Genomic DNA, 21,922 nt, shown 5'->3' with positions numbered 1-21,922 from the left:
TCACCTTCCACCAGGGACAGAGGCTGGATGGACCCAGCTGCATGAACGGACCCAGGGAAGTCACTGCAGAAAATGAGTTTGCTTCTTCACAGGGTCTCACCCAGCTCCAGGACCACTTAAGGAGGGGGAAGTAAGTCAGTGATGGTGTTGTGCCTTCCTCACTTCACTGACAGCCCTGCCATGGTGGCTGCACCTCACATGGGAACACAGAAGCACAGAGTCCCAAGCAGCGACGCGTGACCGTGCTCACAGCAGCACCAGTTCCCCGTCCATGGTCAGGGCGGCCAGAGGACCAGAGCTGAGGGAGCTCTGGGTACACAGGCTGTGGCCAGGTACCATCTACCACAGGGAGGGATCCACGGTCATGCCGAGGCAGCCCTTCCCCACTGTGCATGGCGGGGTCTCTCCTCTGAAGCTACCAGCTCTGGAGCCGAGTATCCTAGAGAGCAGGTACCTGGTGGGTTTGGGCACCAAGATCCTCCTCTACCTGATCCCAAGATCCCTTCCTGCTGCTGCAGGAAACCCAGCTAAGGGGCTTCGATACCCACTTGGAGGGGGGAGTGAGCACGGACACTGTCTCTGGGACCCCACAGGAGCCACCCCTCCACTCCTGCACCTGCTCCCGGCTCCAGGAGGCACCCGGTTGCACAACAGTGCTCGCGTGGGTGGGGGCGATGCCGGTGCCGCCACTCCCTGCCCGGGCATGAGTCAGGCGGCAGCCGGGAGCCGCGGGGCACCGGGCAAGGGGGGCCCGGCTGCGGGGGGCTCCCCTGCAGGCAAGCACTGCCCATTCAGAGCAGGCAAAACCGTGCTCAGCCTTGGGCCTGGGGGTGGGATATACTGTGACTAACTCCATCAGCCGTGGATGGGGAGAACATTGCAGCCTAAAAAGGCCTGGGAGGACTCAGCAGAAGGTTTTACAGGTGCACATGTCACACAGCTTCCTGGGGATCCCCACAGTCCATGCATCCCCTCCTGAGCTTCATCCCATGGGGGATCCCAAGGGTTACAGTCCCAGCTGCCTGCAGGGAGGAACCAGCACCCATGGAGATGTGGCCTGTCCCTGTGTGTTGGCAGGGATAGACCTGGGAGACGGCCACAGGCACCCTCCTCTCCATAGAATATTTTTATATATACACATAATATATATATTAAAATTACATTTCTCTTTACAAAAACAATTCAACAAGGGGCCAGGGGACGGAGCCCATTGCCAAGGCCAGGGCACAAGCACCCTGGAAAGTCTGTGGTGCTGGGCAGGGTCCCTTTTGGGATGTCTCCACCCTCCAAGTGGGGGCTCAGTCCAGAGTCCTGCAGCAGGTTGCGTGGGTGGAGGTGGGGGGATTGGCCCCGTGGTGAGATGCCTGCTCTGGATTCGACACAGCTCGCCCTGTCCCCGCTGTCACCACCTGTAAGGAGAGGACAGGACATGAGCTCAGGAGGGGTGATAGTGCCAGTCTGCCCAGAGCAGTGTGGCACAGAGAACTGCTCCCCCCTCAAAAACATCGATGTCCCTACTTCTGGCGGGTGGTGCTGTAGGGATCGAGGAGGTGGGAGCTAGCCTGTGCCAGGTTCCAGTCGAACATCTCCAGCACCCGCTGGCACTCCATACGGGACTTCAGCCCCAGGCAGAAGAGCTGCTCCACCTGCAAAGGGACAGGGCATGGCCAGAGGGGTGACAGGGGTGCCACCACTCTTGCTGGAGCCGGGACGAGGGAACAGGGGTGCGCTGTACCTTCAGGTACTGGATGGCCCGTTGGATGTTCCAGTTGTGGTTCTGCAGGGCTGCCTGACACTCCTCGGTGGTCACGCCATGCACCGTCTCCTGCACCTGGGGGGGAGCTTGTGGTCACTGTCTGCTGCCACCCCTGGGCAGCAAGAAGCCTCTGACTGAAGCAGGGGACCACCGGGGCTGCCCCCATCCCTGGTTCTATCTTCAGGGAGCACTGTCAGCCTGGAGCTGGGATCATTCTTAACCCTGGGATCTTAAATCTCTCCTGGGCTTGGGTGGGCCACAATATCCCCAGCCTAGAGAGACCAAGGGGACGATAGCAACAAGCCACCTTCCCCCTCCCCAGGGCCTTCAATTCCCATTTTAGCACTGCAGTGAGATTTATGTCCCCTGGATAGCTGGGGCCTCCTTGTAGCCAATCCCCTGGGGTTGAACTTGCAGAAACTGAGGCACAGGGTGAGGAAAGCTCTTGCCCAGGTGAGCCCACTCCACATGGATGCTGGGAATGACACTTACCAGCCGGATCTTGTCAGCAGGACGGCAAACATCTGGCCCGTCGTAAACGATCTTCTGGAGGCTGCAGGAGGCTTTCACCAGGCACTTGGGCCCAGGGTTGCTGTTGTTGGAGGAAAAGTTGGCCTTGCAGTCTGGCAGTGGCTGCTGCACCATGGGACGGACAGTGGCTGTGGTGACCTGGCGGGATGCTGGCACCTCCTCAGGGCTTTTAGCCTCCTTGAAAAATTTCTCATACTTGTCCAGGTAGGCAGGGCGCTCGGGCAGCAGGTAGTAGTGAGTGCTGCTGACCTTCTGCCCATCCTTCACGATAGGCAGGATGCAGGGTCCCTTGGAGCAGTCCTTGCCCTGTGCCTGGATGACCTTGGGGGTGGCATATTTGGGGTCAAGGGCAAAGCTCTGTGTGGTGGGCATGGGCTTCCCTGGTGAGGTGGAGAGGCAGGAGCAGAGGGCAGCACGTTGCTGGGGAGAGCCCACCTGCAGAGCCATGGGGCTGGGTGTCCGGGAAGTGGGCTGTGACAGTGGGTCCCGTGGAGGGATCTGGGGCGGCCGGTCTTCCTCGCCCCCCGAAGCTGGGGAAAGGTCCCCTGACCAGCGCCCAGGCTCATTGCGGCGAAGGGGCCGGGGTGGGATTGGGACACGGGGCGGGATTTGGGGCTTGTCGTCAGCTGGGGCGGCCGGTCCCAGAGGGACGTTGAGCCTCTTCATGCACTCCTGCTGCAGCTCCTCAAAGAGCTCGGTGGTCTGCGTCATGCTGGGCTGTTTGGTCTCCTTGGGGGGCAGGAAGAGGTTGTCCTCCAGTGCTGGTCCCCGCTCACTCTCATCCACAAAGCCATAGTTGGTCTTGCCCCGCCGGCTTGGAGGGCTAGTGATAGAGCAGACCTCAATATCATCCTCATCCTGTGCCACGTCATCATAGGCAGGCGGTGGGGGCAACGGCCGGGCGTCCCAGTCCACCACTGGCGTGGGGTGGAGAGGCCGAGGAAGAGCCCGCGTGGGGCTCTGTGGTGGGGTCTTGTCCAGCAAAGAGCAGGCCTCCATGGCCAGCTTGGCTAACGATGGGGCTGTCAGCTCCCCCACTGGAGAGGGGCTACCCTGGGGCACTTCCTCCCCAAAGTCAATGAGGGTCACCTCGCTGCTTGCCAGCCCCTCGCTTGCCAGCCGTCCGGGTTGCCGCTCGCCCACCTTGGTGCCCGGTACTCGTGCTGATGGCTTGACCGGTCGCAGACCCTTCCCTGTGCCTGGCTTCTTCAGGCAGAGCTTCTGGAGACCCCCTGGCAGACCCTCCTCCTCCTCACTGACCGGGTCGTAGCAAGGCTCTAGAAGGGGACAGAGAAGGATAGTGAGGGTCCCAGCACCCATCTCTAGGGTGCAAGAAGGGGCATCTGCATCTGCAAGCCCCCAAACCACCCCATAGTTTCAGCCCTCTTTGCTCCCAAGGCACACCAGGGCACCTGCCCCAGGCCACCCAGGTAAGAGAGAAAAGAAAGAGGGTGTGAGGGAGGGAGAGCAGCACCAAAGAAGCCCAACTTACTGGTGAGCAGGACGGTAGGCTGAGGTGGGCGTGGAGGAGGCTGCCCTGCAGAAGAGAGAACCCAAGAGAAGGGGAAGCATAGGGTGAACATGCAAGCGGCAGCCAGGGTGCTTGTTAACGGGGTGCATGCTTTGTTGTGTCCCTCTTCACCAGTGGCACACAGAGAGGATGCTGGTGGGAAGCCCCTCCAAGTAAAAACTCTAGGTTTATGGGGATTGTGGCATATGCACAGCATCCAAGTTCCCTCCCCATAGCAGCTCTGCTGAGATCCCCTGCACTGAGGAGGCCAGCTGTGGGAGGCTGGGAGGGGACAAGGGACTCGGATGAAGGGCAGCAGGGCAGAGTCCAGCCAGGCAGAGCCACCAGCCGCCCACACTGCTGGCAGTGGCGTACAGCCAAGTGACAACACGGTCCATCACCCCAGCTACCCCTGGTCTGCAAAAAGCAAGTGCCAGCAGAGAGACAGAAAGGAGAGGGTCCAGCCCATCACCCTGGCAGCAGGATACGGGGATGGGGGCTTTGTGCAGCTGATGGGCAGGAGGAAGGAGAAAAGCCACTCACTTTTAGCCCTCCCTGGAAGCTGTGTAGGTCTGGCAGCGCTCGGGTCCACACCTAAAATGTCAGGAGGGTCCATGGGATTTCCCAGGTACAGCCTGTGGGGAGAGAGGAGAGTGCCTGGGAGTCAGCAGGGGCCATGTGAGACCCCTCACTCCCCAGGCTCATGCCTTGGGACACCCCACAGCTCCTTCACCACACACCATGCCTGGTGAGTACCATTCCTGTGAGTGCTGGGGCAACACACCCCAGAGGCCTCCAGTGCTACGGCACAGAGCCTGGTGCCATCCCAATGTCATGCCACCCATCTCCGGCTCCGTGTGCATGATGCACTGTGCCCAGGGGACTGCAAGCAGGGCACCGTGTCCAGGGTACTTGTGCGGGATGCAGTGCCCAGGACGCCCCTCCAGCACCGGGGCGATGCTGCGCCCAAGGCAGGGTGCCCCAGTACCACGTGCCAGTGGGTGCCGGGAGGCCCGGGCGAGCTGTCGCAAGCCAGGGAGCCGGCGGGAGCTGGCTCAGCCCGAGGGCTTGGGCGTGTGCCGAGCTCGGTGCGTTCTCGGCAGCCCGGGCAGCACGTACCCAGTGCCCGTGCCCACGCAGCGGGGCGCGGGGAGGCCTGCCGGGGCACGAGCCAGCTCTGTGCACACAGCGCCTCCGTTCAGCCCTCTGAGGGCCACCGGCACAGCCCACGACACAGGGGGCTGTGGAGGGGTCAGGCTGGGACTGAGGCACCAGCAGAGCTGTCCCAGCCCTGGGATAACAAACAGCAGTTGGGATCATGATTCCAGGGGATGGACTAGCGCAGGACCTGGCCCTACCCACCAGGAGCTTTCCAGTTTTTGAAATCCTATCCTGTGCCCCACCGCACTGACCTCCCACATCCCTCCAGCCCAGTTCAAGGAGAGACCCCCACATGCCCCCTGCCAAGGTGCTCCTGCTCACTGCCAGACAACCAGTCCCATCTGGCAGGGAGTATGTGGGACACTGGAGCACAAGCACCCAGCCCCCCTCCCCCCAGTCACAGTCCAGCCAGGTGTCTTCTGATAGAGCAGGGTGGAGAAAAAAATCATTTTGGTGGATTTTTTTCATGTTTTGCTTTTCAAAAAGACTCATGCTGTTAGAAGCGTGGGGACAGGCTGCAAGCCACGCACATTTAGCCGCCCTGGGACATCCCAAAAGTGCTTTGGGGTAATGTGGCCACCTCTGGGGTGGTGCTTACTGATGTCTCCCTGTCCCAGGACAGCCACAAAGGTCTCCCCACTGGGACAGCCACAAGCACAGCAGCCCCAGACGTCCCTAACCCCATTAGTAGGAAGAGGCAAGGAAGTTAGTCCAGCTGCAGGAACCCTACCCAGAGCCACCATTCCCATTACAGCGGGGGCGGAAAGAGATGCTTCATGGGGGGAAAGGGGGGCAATAGCCAAGCCGCGTCTTGCTCCCGAGCCCAGTGGGCAGCAGGGAAGGGAGGGAGCAGGCAAAGGATGCAGAGAAGACAAAAAGTTTCTTACTCATCAATTTTATCGGGAAACCCCCAGCAGTGCTGCGGGTTGGTGTCTCCATGGCCTGTGTGGATGAAGCTGTTTTTAAGCGGCTGGCTGATGTCGTGGGCTGACAGCCCTGCCACCGAGGTCACCGTGTTTCGGGGAAATTGGCCAACTTTTAGGGTCCGTTTATTCTGACCCCGCCACCAGTAATTCTCGGCCCTAAGGAATAAAAAGGACCTCGTTACTGATGAGGGGATGGGAGGTTGACACGCGCCTGCCCCAGTGATGGGGAGGAGGCAAGGTGACTCGTCCAAGTCCATGAAGGCGTGCGGTGACACAACCAGGAAGGGAACCTGGGTGCCCAGGATCCCAACCCTACACCGGCAGTACGCTTTGGCTCCCACCCCACATGGTCCCTGCACCTGATGGTGCTGGGAATGCAAGTGGTGGGGAACAAAGCTACATGCTTTTGTCCCAAAAGATATGCCCCTTCCTCCTCCTTGCTGCCTCAAGCTATGCAGGAGCCTTGGGGTGATGCCTGCACCAAGCTGCTCGTTACCGATCCCTCTGTGGCCCATGCACTTAAGGAAGGCATAGGGGACACTGTTGGCATCTGATGGGGGCCCATATGGGGGACGGTGGTCTGTGGGGTCTTCCTCGCTCCCTTCCTACATTATCAGTGAGCCCTGTGCAGGCTGGTGCAGGCAGGGGAAGTTGGGCAGAAAGACAGGTGGTGGGGTTAGGCCACCCTGGGGTACTGGTCCCCAGTGCGTTCCCGAGGAGTCGCCTAGGACACAGCCACCTCTGGGGTGCATGAGGAGGTCATCTAGTCCAGAGGGACTGGTGGGGGGAATAGGGATGGGGCAGGGAAAGGCATCCCAAATGGTGTACCCCACCCAGCACTGTGCCAAATAAATGGTGGGGGGGCTCTGACCCTAAGCTACCCCCCTGCCTGTCAGGGCCCTACCCTCCCCGTGGGCAGGGTGTGCTGCGGGCAGGGGGCAGTGGCAGTGTGGGTGCCAGCCTGGCGAGGCTGGCACGGGCCCCGAAGTTTCCTGGAGTCACCTGTGAGTCACCCCCGGCCACCAGCTCAGCCCTTTTCCTGTTTACCTTCCCGCTGCCGCCAGCCAGCCGCCTTACTCAGCGTCGGGACCCCTCGGCAGAGCCCCGGCAGAGCCCAGCCAGTACCGGGCACCCTCCCTCACCCGCGGCAGGCTGGGGGAGGTGGGGGAACGGCTCCCCTCCCCGGGAGGTCCCCTCCACTCGCCCTCCCTGCGCCCCTCACCGCCGCATCCCGACAAAGGGATGCTGCGGCCGGGCCATCCCTCCACTCTCCCTGCTCCCACCCTCGGTCCCACCGAACCCCAGCTCGGACCCCCGGCACAAACCCGCTCCGGCGCTGCCCTGGCTCCTCTCCCCGAGACAGCCCCGTCCCGCGGCCGGCTGGGTCCCCGGGGGGCTTTCAGGGAGGTCCCTGCCCCTGCCCACACACACGTACGCACACCCGGCGCCTGCCGAACGACAGGCAGGGGCTTGAAAAGGGGTGGGGGGTGTTTACGGTGCCCCGGGCGGCCTCGGCAGGGCCGGATGCAGCCCCCGGCTAGAGGCTCCCCCCTTTCCCCCGCCAGCTCTGCCCGGGCATCCCCGCAGGCAACGCGGTGGGGGGCGGCCGCCGCGGGGGAAACTGAGGCACGGGGAGGGGCCTCCCCTCCGGGAATACCGGCAGCCGCTCGGGCTCCTGCCATCCCCCGGCTGCTGAACCCGCCGCGTGTGCCCTGAGTCCGCACCCCCAAAACCTATCACCGGGGGTCACCAAGGACCGGCGTCCCTCGGGGAAACTGAGGCAGGGGAAGCTGCGCCCCGGCTCTGCTCCACTCCCGGCAATTCCCGACCAACAGGCAACCTCCAGCCCCTCTTCCCGCTCCATCCTTCCCTCCGCGGCTCACCTGGGGCCGGCGGTGGGGCGGGGGGCGCGGACCCGCAGCCCAGCCGCGATGCGGCGGCAGGGACGATGTAGGCGCTCTGGCGCGGCCGCACCGCCCTCCGCCGCTCCTTCCCTCCCTCCGCCGACGCCGCTTCCCCTCCCCTCCCCTCCCCTCCCCTCCCTGCAATTAAACCGCCAGACCCTGGGCAAGAGTCATCCCCGCGGCGGCGGACCGGGAGCAGCCGGTCCCTGCAGACACACAAACCCGGCCTGATTCACCCCGGGTTGTGACTAACCGCGGGGAGCCGGCCCGGGGCGGGGGGAGACGAGAACAGAGCCCTCCTCCTCCCCTCGGGATTGGGGGGCCGGCCCTAGCGCGGGGACACTGAACTCCTTTGGGAGGTCCCCAGTCTCCCCCAGCTGGAAGGTGACAGGCACATCCTGGGATAGAGATGCAGGGACAAAAGGGCCCCCTACTCCAGTCCCCAGATCCCCGGGACGGCAGAGGGGGTGGCTGTGCCCCGGCGTGGTCAGCAGGGACCGACGAGCCCACAGCATAGCGGGTTCTGCCAGCACAGTACCAAGTCCCACGGTGCCTCTCTCAACCCGATGACAGCAGCACGTCTCCGGGTGCTGGCGGCACGTCCCCACCACTATCAGCAGGGAGCGGCCCTGGGGCGTGCGGTTTCCCAGGGCAAAAGCCACGGGCACAGTGGGGTGAGTCAGCAGGGATGGTTCGGGCAGGGCTGTGGGCAGTGTGGGCAGGGCTGTGCCCCCCACTCTGGAGTGGCCCCACCATGCTGTGCTGCCTGGGGGACCACAAACATCTCAGCTCTGCCCACCCGTAGGGTACACGGCCGGGTATGCTGGGGGCAGAGCCACCCCTTCCCATCCCTGCTTCCCATAGCTCTGCTAGTGCTCACATTGTCCCAGTCTCCCCATTCCCTATCCCTATGCACGCTGGCAGGCAGTGCATTTCCCCCTCTACAATGCCTGCCACCTTCCCGTGCAGTACCTGCCCTCGATGACCGTGATGATGTCGTTCATCTGGATGTGCAGCTTGTCTGGCTCCTCAAAGTCCTGCAGCGCTCTCATGTCGGTGGGCTGAGCCTGGGGGAGAGGTGGGTGAGGACAGGGGACACAGCCCCTCCGTCCACCCTATTTTGAGGGCAGGCCCAGCCCCATGGAGGGCATGGAGGCCCCAAAAATGGACAAGAGACAGCATTACCACTATCCCCTGCTCAGCTGACACAGCCCTGGGGTGCACGATGGCACTGCAGCAACCAGATGCTTCCTGCTGTAACCATATCACCACCCTCCACCTCCCAGCCTGCAGGGCTGCCTGGCCTGAGCTCCCACCTTGGCCCAGGTCACTTCCCACCTCAGCAATATTCTTAGCTCTATCCATGCTTGAGCAGAGCTGGCAGGACAGGGTGCTGGAGCTCCTGTCCCCCTCCCTGCTCACCCACCTCCACCAAGAAGTCTCGCAAGGCCACGAAGGTGGGTCGGTCCTCAGGCTTGTGTGCCCAGCACTGCAGCATGACATTGTAGATGTCCTGGGGACAGTCCTCAGGCCGCGGCAGCCGCTCACCCTCCTTGTCTATCTTGTGCAGGATCTGTGGGACAGCACATGCTGTCAGGGTGTCCCGTATCCCCCCCAGCACCAGTGGGGTGAGGTGAGGGGGCAGGTCCCTGCTGTACACCTACCTGGCTGCCATTGAGGCCGATCCAAGGCTCCTGACCATAGGTGAACATCTCCCAGAGGGTCACTCCGAACATCCAGGTGTCACTGGCATGGGAGAAGGTGCGGGTCTTCAGGCTCTCAGGAGCACACCTGCAGGGGGAAGGACATGAGCATCAGAAGGCCATGGGTGCTGCACCTCCAGATCTCCCCCTTCCCAAGGCTCACCAGGCAAAGGGGACCTTGCGATGCTCCTGCATCACGTAGTGATCATCATTTTTGGGCAGGGCCCGCATCAGTCCGAAGTCCCCAATCTTGACGAGCTCATTGGAGGCCAGCAGGATGTTGCGGGCAGCCAGGTCGCGGTGGATGAAGCGCTTGGACTCCAGGTAGGCCATGCCCTTGGCCACCTGGATAGCATACTGGCACAGGGTGGAGATGAGGAAATGGCCCTGGTTCTTCCGCAGGCGGTCCAGAAGGGAACCCAGTGGGGCCAGCTCTGTCACCTGGGCCATGGGGTGTGGACAGCAAGTCGGTCAGTCCAGGGGCACCCTGGTTTGGCTGGCTTCCAGCCTTCTTATGCCCCACTGGGGATGCCAGCAGAGGACTTGGGGTAAAGACCCAGATCAGCTTTGCTCATGCCATCATGTGGGACCCCTGCCATGGGGGTGTCATTGGGGTCAGCCCCATCCCCCCACACTCACCATCTTCATGGGGTGGGAGAGTACCACACCATACAGGCGGATGAGGTTCCTGTGGTCCAGGGAGTGCATGGCATTCACCTCCCGGATGAAGTCGTCCAGTGCCTCTGGCTGGCTCAGCACATCCGTCTTGAGGCACTTCACTGCCACATTCAGCTATGGCCAAACGAAGGATGAGCTCCAAAGTGTCTTCCCCTGTGGGTGGTCCCACTGCCTGGCTCCCCACCCCCCTAGAGCAGCCTCTCACCGTCTTGCCGGCAGGCGTGCACCACTCGCCGCGACGCACGACACCGAAGGAGCCGTCACCCAGCTTCTCAAAGATCGAGAGGTCCCGCTCCCGCACAAGGCAGGTGAGGGAGTGTTGGCCCCCAGCTTCAGGGGGTGGTGGCGTGGGGGGCTTGCGGAAGGTACTCTGGGGCTGGGGCGGCAGCTCCGACTCCGGGCGCTTCCCACTGAACACCTGTGGGACATGGAGGAAGGTGAAACATGGGTATGGGAACATCCCAAGCCCTCGGGTCTGTAAGTGAGCAGTGCTGGAACAACCCCTTGCCTGGGCTGTACATGCTGGAACCTAATGATGACCCCTAACGGGTGATGACCCAGAGAAGGCTGGTTGTGGGAGAAGGCTCTGTTCCTCCAGCTGCCAGCACACTGAGCTGTGATTCCCGTGGAGGGAAGGGATTGTTCGTCCTGCAGCAGCTCTGCAGCAGTTCCCCAACAGCCACAGCAAACCAGGCCGGTAGCCAGAGGGCCCTGGGCACTCCTTGGCCAGGCCAAGGCCACACAGTGTGCCTGGGCACAAAGCCAAGGGAAACCTCCAGCTTGGGCTGAGTGTGGTGACACATCCCTGCAGCGACATGGGCTTTGCAATGCGTGCTGGCTGCCACTGCCACCACTCAGAGGGGATGGGCTCTCCTTCCATTTCCCTCAGCTGGGATGGATGATGTGCCCCATGAGGCAGGGTCCATCCCAGTCTTGATGCAGGGTGTGTGGGAGCTGGGCCCAGCATGTGTCTGGGGTGGGAGGTGGCATTTCTGCCATTTATTCTTTAATATAAGTACCCTTCTATTAAAAGCCCATCCTGACCATGTCCCAGCACAGACAAGTCATGCAGGGGAAAGGCCATGACCCAGTGCCCAGCTGGCAAACAGCTCTGCCAAACTCTGCTCTTCTGGGGTGCCAGGTGCCATAGGGTGCCAGCAGCACCAGCTTTGGATGGGATGGCATCAGGGCATATGTAAGCATCCCAAGGTCCCCTGTCATAGTGTGTCCCAGCCTGCAGGTACAAGGCTTTGCCCCCTTGCTGTTAGGCAGCAGGGTGGGCAGTGTCCTGGGCACCATGGCTGCCCACAGAGCTGTCTGGAGCAAGGCTCTCTGGTTCACCGGCTGCAAACAAATTTCCTGACAAAGCAGCAAATAACATGAGGGGAATGAATTTTCCGAGTGCTGGGGTAGCAGGGCTGTCCTTTGCTGGGAATTGACCCAGGAGCCTGAGTGGGACTGGGGCACACACTGGTAGGGTCACACCAAAGGCGGGGCAGGGATAGCTGGGGCTTCTGCCCATTTCCCTGTCAGCCTCCAGGGACCAGGCATGTGGGAGAGCCAGGCATCCCAAAAGGGCACAGGGAGAGGTCCAGCTCCTCCTGTCTGCCTCAGTTTCCCTGCCACACCTCTCTCTCTCCCATCCCTACCTTGCTCATCCAGGATTTCCGCTTGCACATGGCTTTCCTCCTCTTCACTGCCTCCCACAGCCGCCGCTGGCCTGCAGGACACAGGGACACAGTGACTGTCACAAGCCAGTCTGGGATAGGGGTCCCCTCCAGCCCCCTGTGCTCCTGTGGGCTTCCCAAAAGATGCTGCACATCCAGCTGGTGAGAGGTTTGGGGGGGATGTACACACCGGGGCGTCCCATGCCGATCTTCTCCAGATCCTCATTTTTGACGTACTCGAAGTGGGAGAGGCGTGTGACATTGAGCTCGTCTCGGATGCGCAGGAAGTACTGCTGCAGCTGCAGCTCGGTGAGCAGCTCCAGCAGCCAGTCCGTGCCCTCCTCCGCCTGCATGCTACAGCTCAGCCTCTGCTGGGACACAATACTGGGTTAGGGGCAACCCTGCTCTGCTCCCCTCTGCCCCATTCCCACTGGGGAGTCACCCAGAGGGGCTCAAAATCAAGGCTGGGGTGCTGTTGTGAGGGATACTAGTGGAGTCATCTCCTGAGCCTGTCACCAGCTCTCTGGGGGAGGCCAGGAGAGGCACCCTATCATCAGGACCCCCAGAGATAGGCAGGGCCCCCCAGTCTGCCCTGTCCTGCCCATAGAAATACCAGCCCACCTCTCCGTTCCAGCAGAGGCTATCCCTGGTCAGGGGTGCCAGGGACAGAGGAGGGAAGCAGAGCCTCAGAATAGATGTGCCCGCCCAATTCCCTCTGCTCAGCTGGAGGGGCTGTCCCCAGCAGGGACAGCCACCTTGGCCCCCTGGCATGCCCGCACACTTGGCTGAGTTGTAGTACAGACTATCAGGGGGTCTCCTCTGCCATAGGTGGTGGCACCTCACTGGCCAGACACAGGGAGGGGGCAGAGAGAAACATGTGAACATGTGGGTCTCTAAGAGTCCTGTTGCTCCAGTGCTGAGGTACAGGGCACCCCAGTGCTGCTGGCATCAGCCCCCAGCCATGCCAGAGCACAAACACGGAGAGATGAAGCCCCATGCTCCCCCCCACTCCCCATCCCTGCCTGCTGTCCCGGCTCTCCCCCACTTTCACCATCACCTTTCTGGAAAGGGATATAGCTCTGCCTCCTCCTGCTGAGAGCAGGAGGGAGGTTGGGACCCGCCACCCCAGCCCCACAGAGCGGTAGCCCTCTCCATCCTCTCTTCTTCCCCGGGAGACGACATGGCCCCTGGCGTCTTCACCCGCTGTGCTCGGCTCCCTCGGCCGCGTCACCGCAATTGCAACCCTCGGCACTGGGCTAAAAATACGGCGGGCGCGGCGAGCAGCTGGGCACGGGGGCGCATGGGGGCACGCAGGGCCACGCGGGGCGAAGGGAGCTGCGGCTCCCCTGCCCGCAGGCGACGGGGACAGGGCCGGGTGATGGCCAGCGCAGGGTCTGCACGGGGCGGGGGTCGGCACTTACTCGGTAGAGGCGGAAGCGGGTGAGGAAGGGGAAGGATCGGTGCAAAGCCTGGAAGCGTCGCATCCTGCCTGGCTGCCCGCCGCCAGCCCCTGGCACCGCTGATGTCCCTTCCCCGCTGCCGGCGTCCCACGGCGGAGCCCGCTCACCGCAGCTGGGGCACCCGCAGCCCCTTCATTTGCGCTACAGAGATGTCCCCTGGGCTCGGCCGCCCCACAGACCCCACTGGAGCGGGCAGGGGGTTCGGGCTGTCCCTCGGCCGGACGCGGGTTGTGGCTCTGCCCCTCCTTCCATCCGGCTCTCCATCCTCTGGCCGGCCGGCCCTCCCCTTCCCCAACGCAACGGGGCCGGGGTGGGGGGTGGCGGCAGGCAGGGCTGGGTGTCACTCCCCTGGCTGGAGCCGCTTCCTGGGGACCCCGCGCTGGCAGTGGGGCTCGGTCCCGGTCGCCTGCCCGCAGCGCTGCCCAGGAGGGTTATTTTCAGGCGGGCTGGGACGCGCGCCCAAGGGGCCGGGCTCCCATCAATGTCCCGCTTTCTCCCTTGTTCGGCGGTCGCTCGCAGCTGGGAGCCCGGACCCCCGCTCTCATTTCCATGGAAACTCGCCCCGGCCTTGGGAATCGCTCCCAGGCCTCAGTTTCCCCCCCAGGAAGCAGGGAGGGAGGGAGGCAGAAGAGACATCCGGCTCTCTGCTCCCCAACCCAGGCCACAGGCATGATGCCAGGGCGATGGGCACTGCGGGGGGAGTTTCTGGCTCGGCAAACATATCCGCTGCCCAGCTGCCAGCCCCCACGGGGCTCTGCCGTGGGGTGCCACCAGCACCCCGGCGCTCGCTCCCCTTCCCTGGCGGGGCTGGCACCCAACCCCAGCAGTGCTGTCCGCCCGCGGGCTCCCCAGGGAGAACAGCTGGCCACGCCGGCAGCCACAGCGTGAGAGAGGAAAGACCCACAGCAACCTCTCTTGCCACATCCCCCCCTGCCTGGCCCCTCCAAAGCGTGGCCATTGCTGTGCCAGGGGGGCAGCTAAGAGGGAGTTAAGTGCATCCCCAGGAGGAGTCTCCACTGGGGCTTCCACTGCCACTGGGATCCCAGCTGGCACCCGGCAGCACAAGCGCCGGGCACAAGAAGCCCATTGACTGGGGACAACTGGGCACAGTGCCCTCGGCACCAACCTCTGCCACGCGCCAGCTTCCCCCTTCCCAGCTCAGGGGACACCGGGGGTGGGGGGGTGCCCTGCCTCGACAGAGCATCACCCTCATCAAGCAGAAATGGCACCCACTGGGACTGGCACCGAGTGCACTGCCTCCTGCACCCCCAAATCCCAGGTGAGGCTGCCCAGTTCAGTGCTCACACCGGGAGTACAGATTTCCAAAAGGGAACGGGGAACCCAGCTTTGCCTACCATGCCAGGGGAGGTTCCGTGCCTCAGTTTCCCTCTCTGTGATAGACCCACAGGCACAGGGAGTGATCCTGCGACCTCGACTCCGAGTTGGGCAAGGAGTCCTGCCAGCAAACTCCCATCCTGTGGTGGGGAAGTCGCAAATCCCCTGGACCCCCGGCACAGGTGCTGCTCGGCCCTCGGTGCCCTGCCCGCCCCTGCCATGCACACCCATCCCTGCAGCGCCAGGGATGCACCCTACGTGCACCCGGGCTCATGCACGCTGGGCGGTGAGGACGCTCACGTACGCCCCAGGACCACACAGGAGCGATCCCCCCGCGTGCTCCCCGCCACCTGCACAACCGCAGCCGCCCCCCACGCGCGTCCCCTCCGCGCACCCCCGGCTGCCGCCCTGCCCGGCCGCACGTGCGCAAACACCGCCGGCGGCACCGTCCCGCTCCTGCTCCCGCCTCCGCCCGACGCACACCTGGAGCCGCCTGCCCCCTGCGCGCCCACGGGTGCCCACCCCCGCTGTGGCATTTTCCTCGCCTCCGCGCTTGCCTGGCAGCGCACACACCCGTCCGAGCTGGCACGTGGGGGGGTCAGTTCCTCCCCATCTTCCCCCCCCCCCTCCCACCCCATTACATCTATCCATAAGGACAACACAATACCTGTCCTACACCTCAAGCCACCTGCACCTACACATTCCCCACATCCATACAAAGCCTGGCCTCCGCCAGGGACACCCCCGTGTGGGGATGGCAGCCTGCGGGGCCACCGTCTGCTTACAGCGCTGCAGCTGGTGGACGGCATCCTGTGCTGGGCACCGTGCCCCCCCCTCCACGAGCTGTGCCAGGCTTGGCTGATCCTCGCTGCCGCACACCATTCCCCCATGCCTCAGTTTCCCCAACAAGAAGCAGTAGGCATCCCCCCTCCCGTGGGTCAGGATGGGAGCACAGCCGAGCAAGGGGGGGTGTCATGCTGCCCCGGATGCTGTGGGGTACTGCACATTCCAGAGGGGAGAGGCCATGCAGGGACCCCCTGTGCTCCATGTCAGCTGCCAACCCATGCCCATCCTGGGACCATCAAGCTCAGCCAGGTGCCCCCCCCCTGCTCTCCTCTACCGATTGCCCCCCACTGACCCGCCGGCACGGCACGCCCGGGGCGATGTCCTGCCGGGGGGGTGGCGTGGGGCGCCTGCTGCCCAGCCGCAGGGCCCGCTGCCCGGTGCTGTCCGAGAAGCTGTGGGGCAGGGGGCCGTGCATTTCCTCCTCCTCCTCGGCGCTGCTCAAGCGCTGGTAGTCGCATCTCTCACCCATGGCTGAGGCGGCGGCGGCTGCGGCGCAGCGGCGAGTGGGGGGCTCTGCGGAGACGCCCGCGTCTGCCTGGGGGCGGCGAGGGCTGGAGCCGGGTTTGGGATCACATGGCAGAAAGTTGCTGCAGTTCCGGAAAACAGCGAGAGGGTGAAGGTGACCGCGACGGCGATGGAGGGGAGGCGGGGGAGGGATGGATGGAGGGATGCAGACGAAAAGGGAAAAGAGAAGGGGGGCAGCCCCTTGAGCGCTTGTCCTCACCCCAATCCCAACCTGGCACCACTGTCTTCCTCCCGGCGCGGCAGCCCAACCGCCCACCTTCTGTCCCTGCCCCGGCTCCTGAGTGGAGAGGTGGTGGCATCGCCGCCAGCACCAGCGCCGCGCCAGCAGCCCCCTTCTCCCCGCACCCCGGCACGGTGCACCAGGCAGCCAGGCGGAGGAGGAGGATGAGGGGGGACCATCGTCAAGCAGCCGGGGCTCTATGGCAGGCAGGATGGGTAGGGAGGCACCTGCAGAGGGATGGGGGGGCTCTGGCGCTGGCAGTATCCCCAGCATCCCTCCCGCTTCCCTGCGCAGGCAGAGGGGGATGGGATGCACAGGGAAGATGGCTGCTCCGCAGCGACCGGCAGCGCTGGCGCAAGCACGGCACGGCTGGGACAGCAGCCAGGCCCCGGGGGGTGCGGCTGGAATGGGGGTTCCGAAGGGCACGCCAGGATCAATCCTCTCCCCCCACCCCGTTGCAGGGGCCTGGGGGTCACCTAGACCTCTGCCAGGCGCTGCTGCACCTGGCACGACCCCGAGCAAGAAGCCACCCCCCTGGATGGGGAACCCCCACACCTGCACATAGGGACTGGCCTGTACCCCAACGCTGCCCAGCCACAGTCCCTCTCCCAGCCCCCTGGGCCAGAGCTGCAACTGGTTGAAATCAGAGCGGGGGGGCGGCCTGCAGCCCCCTCAAAGACCTGTGACCTGCCTGTCCTTTGGGGCACAGCAGAGTCCCCAGGGACCAATTTGCTCCTCATGCCAACGCCACGGGGCATGATTGTGACCCCCAGAAGAACCCCCATGACCCCTCATTGCTCCCCCCACAGAGCCCTGAGACTCTGGTGTAGCCAAAGGAGTGGCACCAGGCTGTCAACGTGCCAAGGCAGGACGCAAGAGTCTGTCCTAGCCCCCCTCCCCTCTCCCTCCCCCAGAGAAACAAACACCCCCAGTCCAGGTGGGCATCTGCCCTGGCTGAGGGGCCGGGCGGGGACAGCCCCTTGGCGACTCCTCCTGCCATACCACGGAGGTGAGCTCAGCCGTGGAGCCGAGGCGGGCCGAGCCTGCGGCGTGGGAGCAGCGAGCCGCCCCCGCGCACGGCCCGCCGGCGTCACCGCGCTGGCACGCCACAGGACGGTGACTGATGCACGTGCTATGCCACCTTCCCTCCGGACCCAGCCGCCCTGCGCCACCCCAAAACCCTCGCCAGCCTGCCCCGTGAAGGCGATGCTGTGGGGATGAGTAGGGACGGCCCCTGTCCCCACAGCCCTGGGCATGGATTTGGGTCACACTCCCACACGTCGGGTCCTCCAGGCCTGACCAGGCTTAACTGACACCAGAATGATTAGGTACCCTCCAAGGAGACAAATGGCATCGTGCCCTGCCAGCCTTGACTCAGTTGCCTGCAAATTCCCACCCTGAGGGGGGGTCCCACCACAATGACAACCACTGGATGGGGTGCACTGTCTTCTACCCTCCAGGGTGTGACACCCACACTGAACAGTGTCCCACCCCTCTGCGGGGACAACGGAGCTCCCCAGCCCTCTGGGACACCACACTTGGCCCCACATCCCTGCGACCAGTGCCACAGCATCCCCCACGCCCACCACCCCGCACAGAGGACCCCAGGAAGTGACAGGTCCCCAAAACAAGCTCCCAGAGGGGGACCGGGTCCCCCACTCACCTCCATCATGTCACCCTGCTCACTGTCACAGCCCGCCTGCCACCTTCCTGCCACCTTCCTGGCAGCTGTGTCGCCTGGAAGTGATCTCATTGACTGTGGCTGCAGCAGGGCAGCCACACCGTCACCCCGGGCTGGCTCATTCAGCCCTTGCAGGGCCCCGAGGGCGGCCCCAAATTGTGGTGACATACTCCCCAGCCCGGCTGCCACGGCACAGGTGTGCAGACATGCACACATCCACGCGTACAAACACATCCTGCTCCCACCAGAGGCAGGGCTGCCGCCTGCATCCTGCCCACCTGTGGGATGCTGCTGCCACCCAGCTCCCCGGGGACTGTCCCCAGCCCCTCACTGGCCTGTGCCACCCCACGTACCCCCATACCAGTTTACCTCCCTCGGTGCTGGCACCTGATGCTGCTTGGTTGGCCGGATGGAGCAAGCAGGAGGTCTCGGGGGGCCAGCACGAAGGACTGGGGACCCCTGTGGCAGGGGTGGCCGGGGAGGCCGAGGTGCCAGGCTCCTCCTCACTGCCACCTCTGGGCTCCCAGAGCCTGGCCCCATGGTCTGATCCTGCCCCCCAGCACAGGGCATCCCCTGCTCTGAGCCTCTGTCTGCAGCAATGGCTGTTTGAAAAGGAAAGACATAGGCATGTGGGGCAGGGGGGGGGCATCCCGGCACAACCCCAATCCCCTCCCTAAGCCTCTTTCCTCTGCTAAATCCGCTCCGCAGGTCGAGCTGGGGCGGGCTTAGCTTGTCTTGCACCTCCCAGCTCGCTGGCATGGGCAGCAATTGCTGACCCTATAGCTGATCCTCACCTCAGCCCCAAGCTCTCCCACCAAGGCAGGGTCACAGTGCAGTGTTTTGGGGGACAAACATGCAAAGCAACTGTCCCTGGCACCCTCATTGCTGGGGAGGTGGAGAGGGCAGCTGGCTTGGCATCACTGAGCCCTGGTGTCACCGCCACAGTAGGGACTCTGCCACCCTGCCCTGATGCAAGGCTGGTTTGTGCCTGCCAGCCCCCCACACTGATCTGACCTGGGCCACAGGGACAGCGCTGTGGGGGTCCCCTAGCAGTGCCAGCCCCAGAGTCACAGCGAACTGGGCAGTGTGCAAGGGGGCAAAATGTCAGGGCTCACGTGACACTGGTCACAGGGTCCCCCTGGGATGAAGTGGGAGAGGTCAAAATGGGTCTCCCTGCCTGGAACCCCTATCTGTCCACCCCAGATGCTCCAGACTTCCTGATGGTTAAGGTACGGGAAGTCTCCCTGCATCCAGGGTCATGACTTGCTCTGCCCAGGCACTTGGAAGAGCCTTTGTGAACCTGCTCCCCAAGTGAGCTTTGCCCCCAGTCCTGCCATGGAAGGGGGGCACCAGGATGCACCCTCAGCCCTGGGCCCAACCGGCCCCTCCACCGCGGGGGTGCTGCAAGCAGTACCCCCATCTCCACCCCAGTACAGGAGGTGTCCTTGGGCTGGGCTGCAGCTGGCACGAAACAAGTTTGTCAGGTCTCAGGCCAGCCTGGCACAAAGCCACATCCACACAGCAGCATCTCCCCTTTGGGCGGGGAGCAGGCAAGATTGAGCCCTCATCCTCCTTTCCAGCCTCCCTGGAGCTGGAAAGGAGGATGAGGGCTCAATCCCCGCAGTTCCCCAGCACCAAAGCAGTGCAGCATCCTGGCCAGACCATCCAGTATTTGCCGGTCATTAGCACTAACTGACAGCACCCGAATTAGCCAGGCTGCAGCATGAGCAGTGGCCCTCCCCCAGGGCTGCTCAGCAAAGGGATGAACAAGATTTTCTCCTAAGTCCTCCTGTCCTGGCAGGGGCTGTGCATGAAGCAGAGCCTCCTCCTGTCCCCCAAAACCCATACAAGTGGGTAATACCCCCCCGGATGCTTTGCCCCTGACAGCTGCCATCCCTCATGGACACAACTGAAGTCAAAACTCAGGTGGCTCCAGGGGCAGGATGGGACATCTCAGGAGGAAACTGAGGTACGCTGTGAAGTCTGGCGTGCAGTTGGCTGGGACAGGCCTCGGCTACAAGCTCACAGTAGTTCATGGTCCCGTGTGGGCTGCTCCTCTGCCCATGCGGGCCCCCCTTGCCCCGGGGAGGCTGAGTCACAGCAGTGGGACAGCAGGCTGGCATCGGCCTGAGGAAGAAGCAGGCATCGCCAGCCCCCCCAGCCATACCCACTACACCCCACCCTGCACTAACAAATACCTGGCTAACGAGGCTCTGGTAGCTCCAGGGGTTGGTAACAGGTTGCACAGCCTGCACAGCCCCCACCCTGCACCCCCAGGCCTCGGCGCGGCCCGACGGGGGGATGGGGAAGCTGCTTCTACCCCCCCACTCCCTGCGGGGAGCAGTGGGCTCGGGGCTGGCAGCAGGAGCAGGGCTGCAGCCAAGGATGGGTGTGCAGCAGCCGGGGTCCATCCTGTACCCTCTCCCTAAAGAGGTGCCTGGTAGCGCAGACCTGCTCAAAGACACCCCACGAGGCAGGTCCTGTTTTTAGGAGACTTTTGCAAAGCCCAGTATCCAAAAACTTTGTTCAAAGCTTTGCCCTGAGCTAGCTCAATGAACAGCTGAAAGGGGAATGCACAACCTCCAGAGCCCACAGCACCTGGCAAGAAGGACACCCTTTGCACCCCGGTGTGCCCGCTGCACCAAGTGGCCCCAGGGAGGTGAGGGTGTGGGGAAGTGCCAGCGCCAGGCTCTGCCCCAGCCTGTCCTGCCCAGACAGCCCAGCCCCAGCATTGCCGCCAGAGACACTGTCCCTGCCTGGGTTCCTCTGGCCACCTCCAAACCCCCTCTCCAGCTGCTGCTTCAGAGTGGGCAAGGGGTCAGATCATGCTGGGGGAAGCTGAGCAGGATTCGCCTGGCAAGGTGGGATCCTTGTCTGGACTGTCAGCACCATCTTACCAGGTTTAACTTAAAACTTTTATTAAAAAAAGCAAAAGCAACAAAGAGCAAACGTACCCAACGGTCCTGGACTGTTAGAAAAACCTGCCACAACACGGCTGGATACAGCCACGGTGCTGCCTGCTGGGCCGGTGGTCAGAGGCTCCCCGCATCTCACTGTTGGCTCGGGGTTTTGGCCGAACACAACACCCCGAGGCGCTGGGCTGGCCCCGGAGGACAAGGATCCTCTGTTCAGTGCCACAGCTCCCACGAGCCCAGGGAAGAGGAAGAGCAAAGCTGCCTTTTCTCCAGGAAAAAAAAAAAAACTTCCCCCAGCTTCCGCTGTGGTTTAGGAGAGTTCAAGGGCACCAGGCACCCACTCACACCAAACCCTGCTGCCTGCTTTGGCCTGGCAGCTGGAGCAGGACGTCGGGCATGCTGCCGGCCGGGACTGAGCAGTCCCGCAGTGCCTGGGCACGAGCGCAGCACCGCAGCTCGCAGTACTGCGGGGCACGGTGCCAACACACCGGCACACTCAGACGTCAACCGGGCAGCACCACAGTGCCAAGCCCTGAACCCCCCTGCCCCTCGCAGGACCCCCAAACATGGGGTCGCGCCTCGTTCCTTACCTCTGCGCTCACCGCCACTGCCACCGCATCCTGCGCCGGGTCTGCAGCGTCACCGGAGAGCGAGGACGGGCATGGCGTTACTCCACACAGCCGGCATGCCAGGCGGGACGAGCCCACGCACCTGCCGGGGCGGGGTGCGACGATCGACGCCGGCGACGTCCAGGACGCGGCTGGGATCACCCCCGGGGCAGCGGGCACCGGGCACGGGGTGCGGCCTCACACCCGGGCGGACCTCCTGCGGCTCGGGCGGTGCGCCGGGGTCCGCGTGCCGGGGTTGCCGCCGGGGTGCTCCTGCTCTCCCGGGTAGAGCTCGCCCTCCTCCTGCACTCCGCCCCGGGCCTCTCCCTCCTCCTGCCGGCCCCGCCGCACCCACCAGCGGGCGCGGGCCGGGGGACTCGCCGCGTCCCGCCGCCCCCCGCCGCGCTCCTGCTGCGCCCGCCGGGCCAGGCCCTGCTCCTGCCGGACCTTAGGGCCGTGCTCCTGCACCCCTCGCACCGCGCCCCGCGCCCGCCGT

General features: G+C 63.9%; 1 protein-coding gene across 6 annotated transcripts; it reads right to left on the bottom strand.

The window, feature by feature from the left end:
* Positions 1–1,113: 1,113 nt before the first annotated feature.
* Positions 1,114–21,816, bottom strand: TNK2 (tyrosine kinase non receptor 2). Of its 6 annotated transcripts, XM_042042035.1 has the most exons (17): positions 16,202–16,484; positions 15,770–16,064; positions 12,027–12,204; positions 11,819–11,889; positions 10,375–10,587; positions 10,131–10,283; positions 9,655–9,932; positions 9,453–9,579; positions 9,215–9,361; positions 8,761–8,855; positions 5,846–6,040; positions 4,341–4,432; positions 3,780–3,824; positions 2,249–3,564; positions 1,736–1,831; positions 1,519–1,646; positions 1,114–1,409 (listed from the first exon to the last, which is right to left on the bottom strand). In XM_042042035.1, exons 1-17 carry the CDS (start codon positions 16,399–16,401, stop codon positions 1,403–1,405), a joined length of 3,636 nt encoding a protein of 1,211 aa, XP_041897969.1. In that variant the 5' UTR covers positions 16,402–16,484; the 3' UTR covers positions 1,114–1,402. The 6 variants fall into 6 exon arrangements, with proteins under 6 accessions (XP_041897969.1, XP_041897975.1, XP_041897970.1 ...); XM_042042041.1 differs by lacking the exons at positions 15,770–16,064; positions 16,202–16,484 and adding an exon at positions 21,409–21,816; XM_042042036.1 differs by lacking the exons at positions 15,770–16,064; positions 16,202–16,484 and adding an exon at positions 18,273–20,058.
* Positions 21,817–21,922: the final 106 nt, after the last annotated feature.

The sequence above is a fragment of the Corvus kubaryi genome, unplaced genomic scaffold, assembly GCF_017639235.1.
Source record: "Corvus kubaryi isolate FWS band 111438036 unplaced genomic scaffold, C.kubaryi_AGA036_p1.0 37397, whole genome shotgun sequence".
NCBI lineage: Eukaryota > Metazoa > Chordata > Aves > Passeriformes > Corvidae > Corvus > Corvus kubaryi.
Note: the sequence above shows the minus strand (reverse complement) of the source record. Positions and strands in the feature narration are given on the sequence as shown.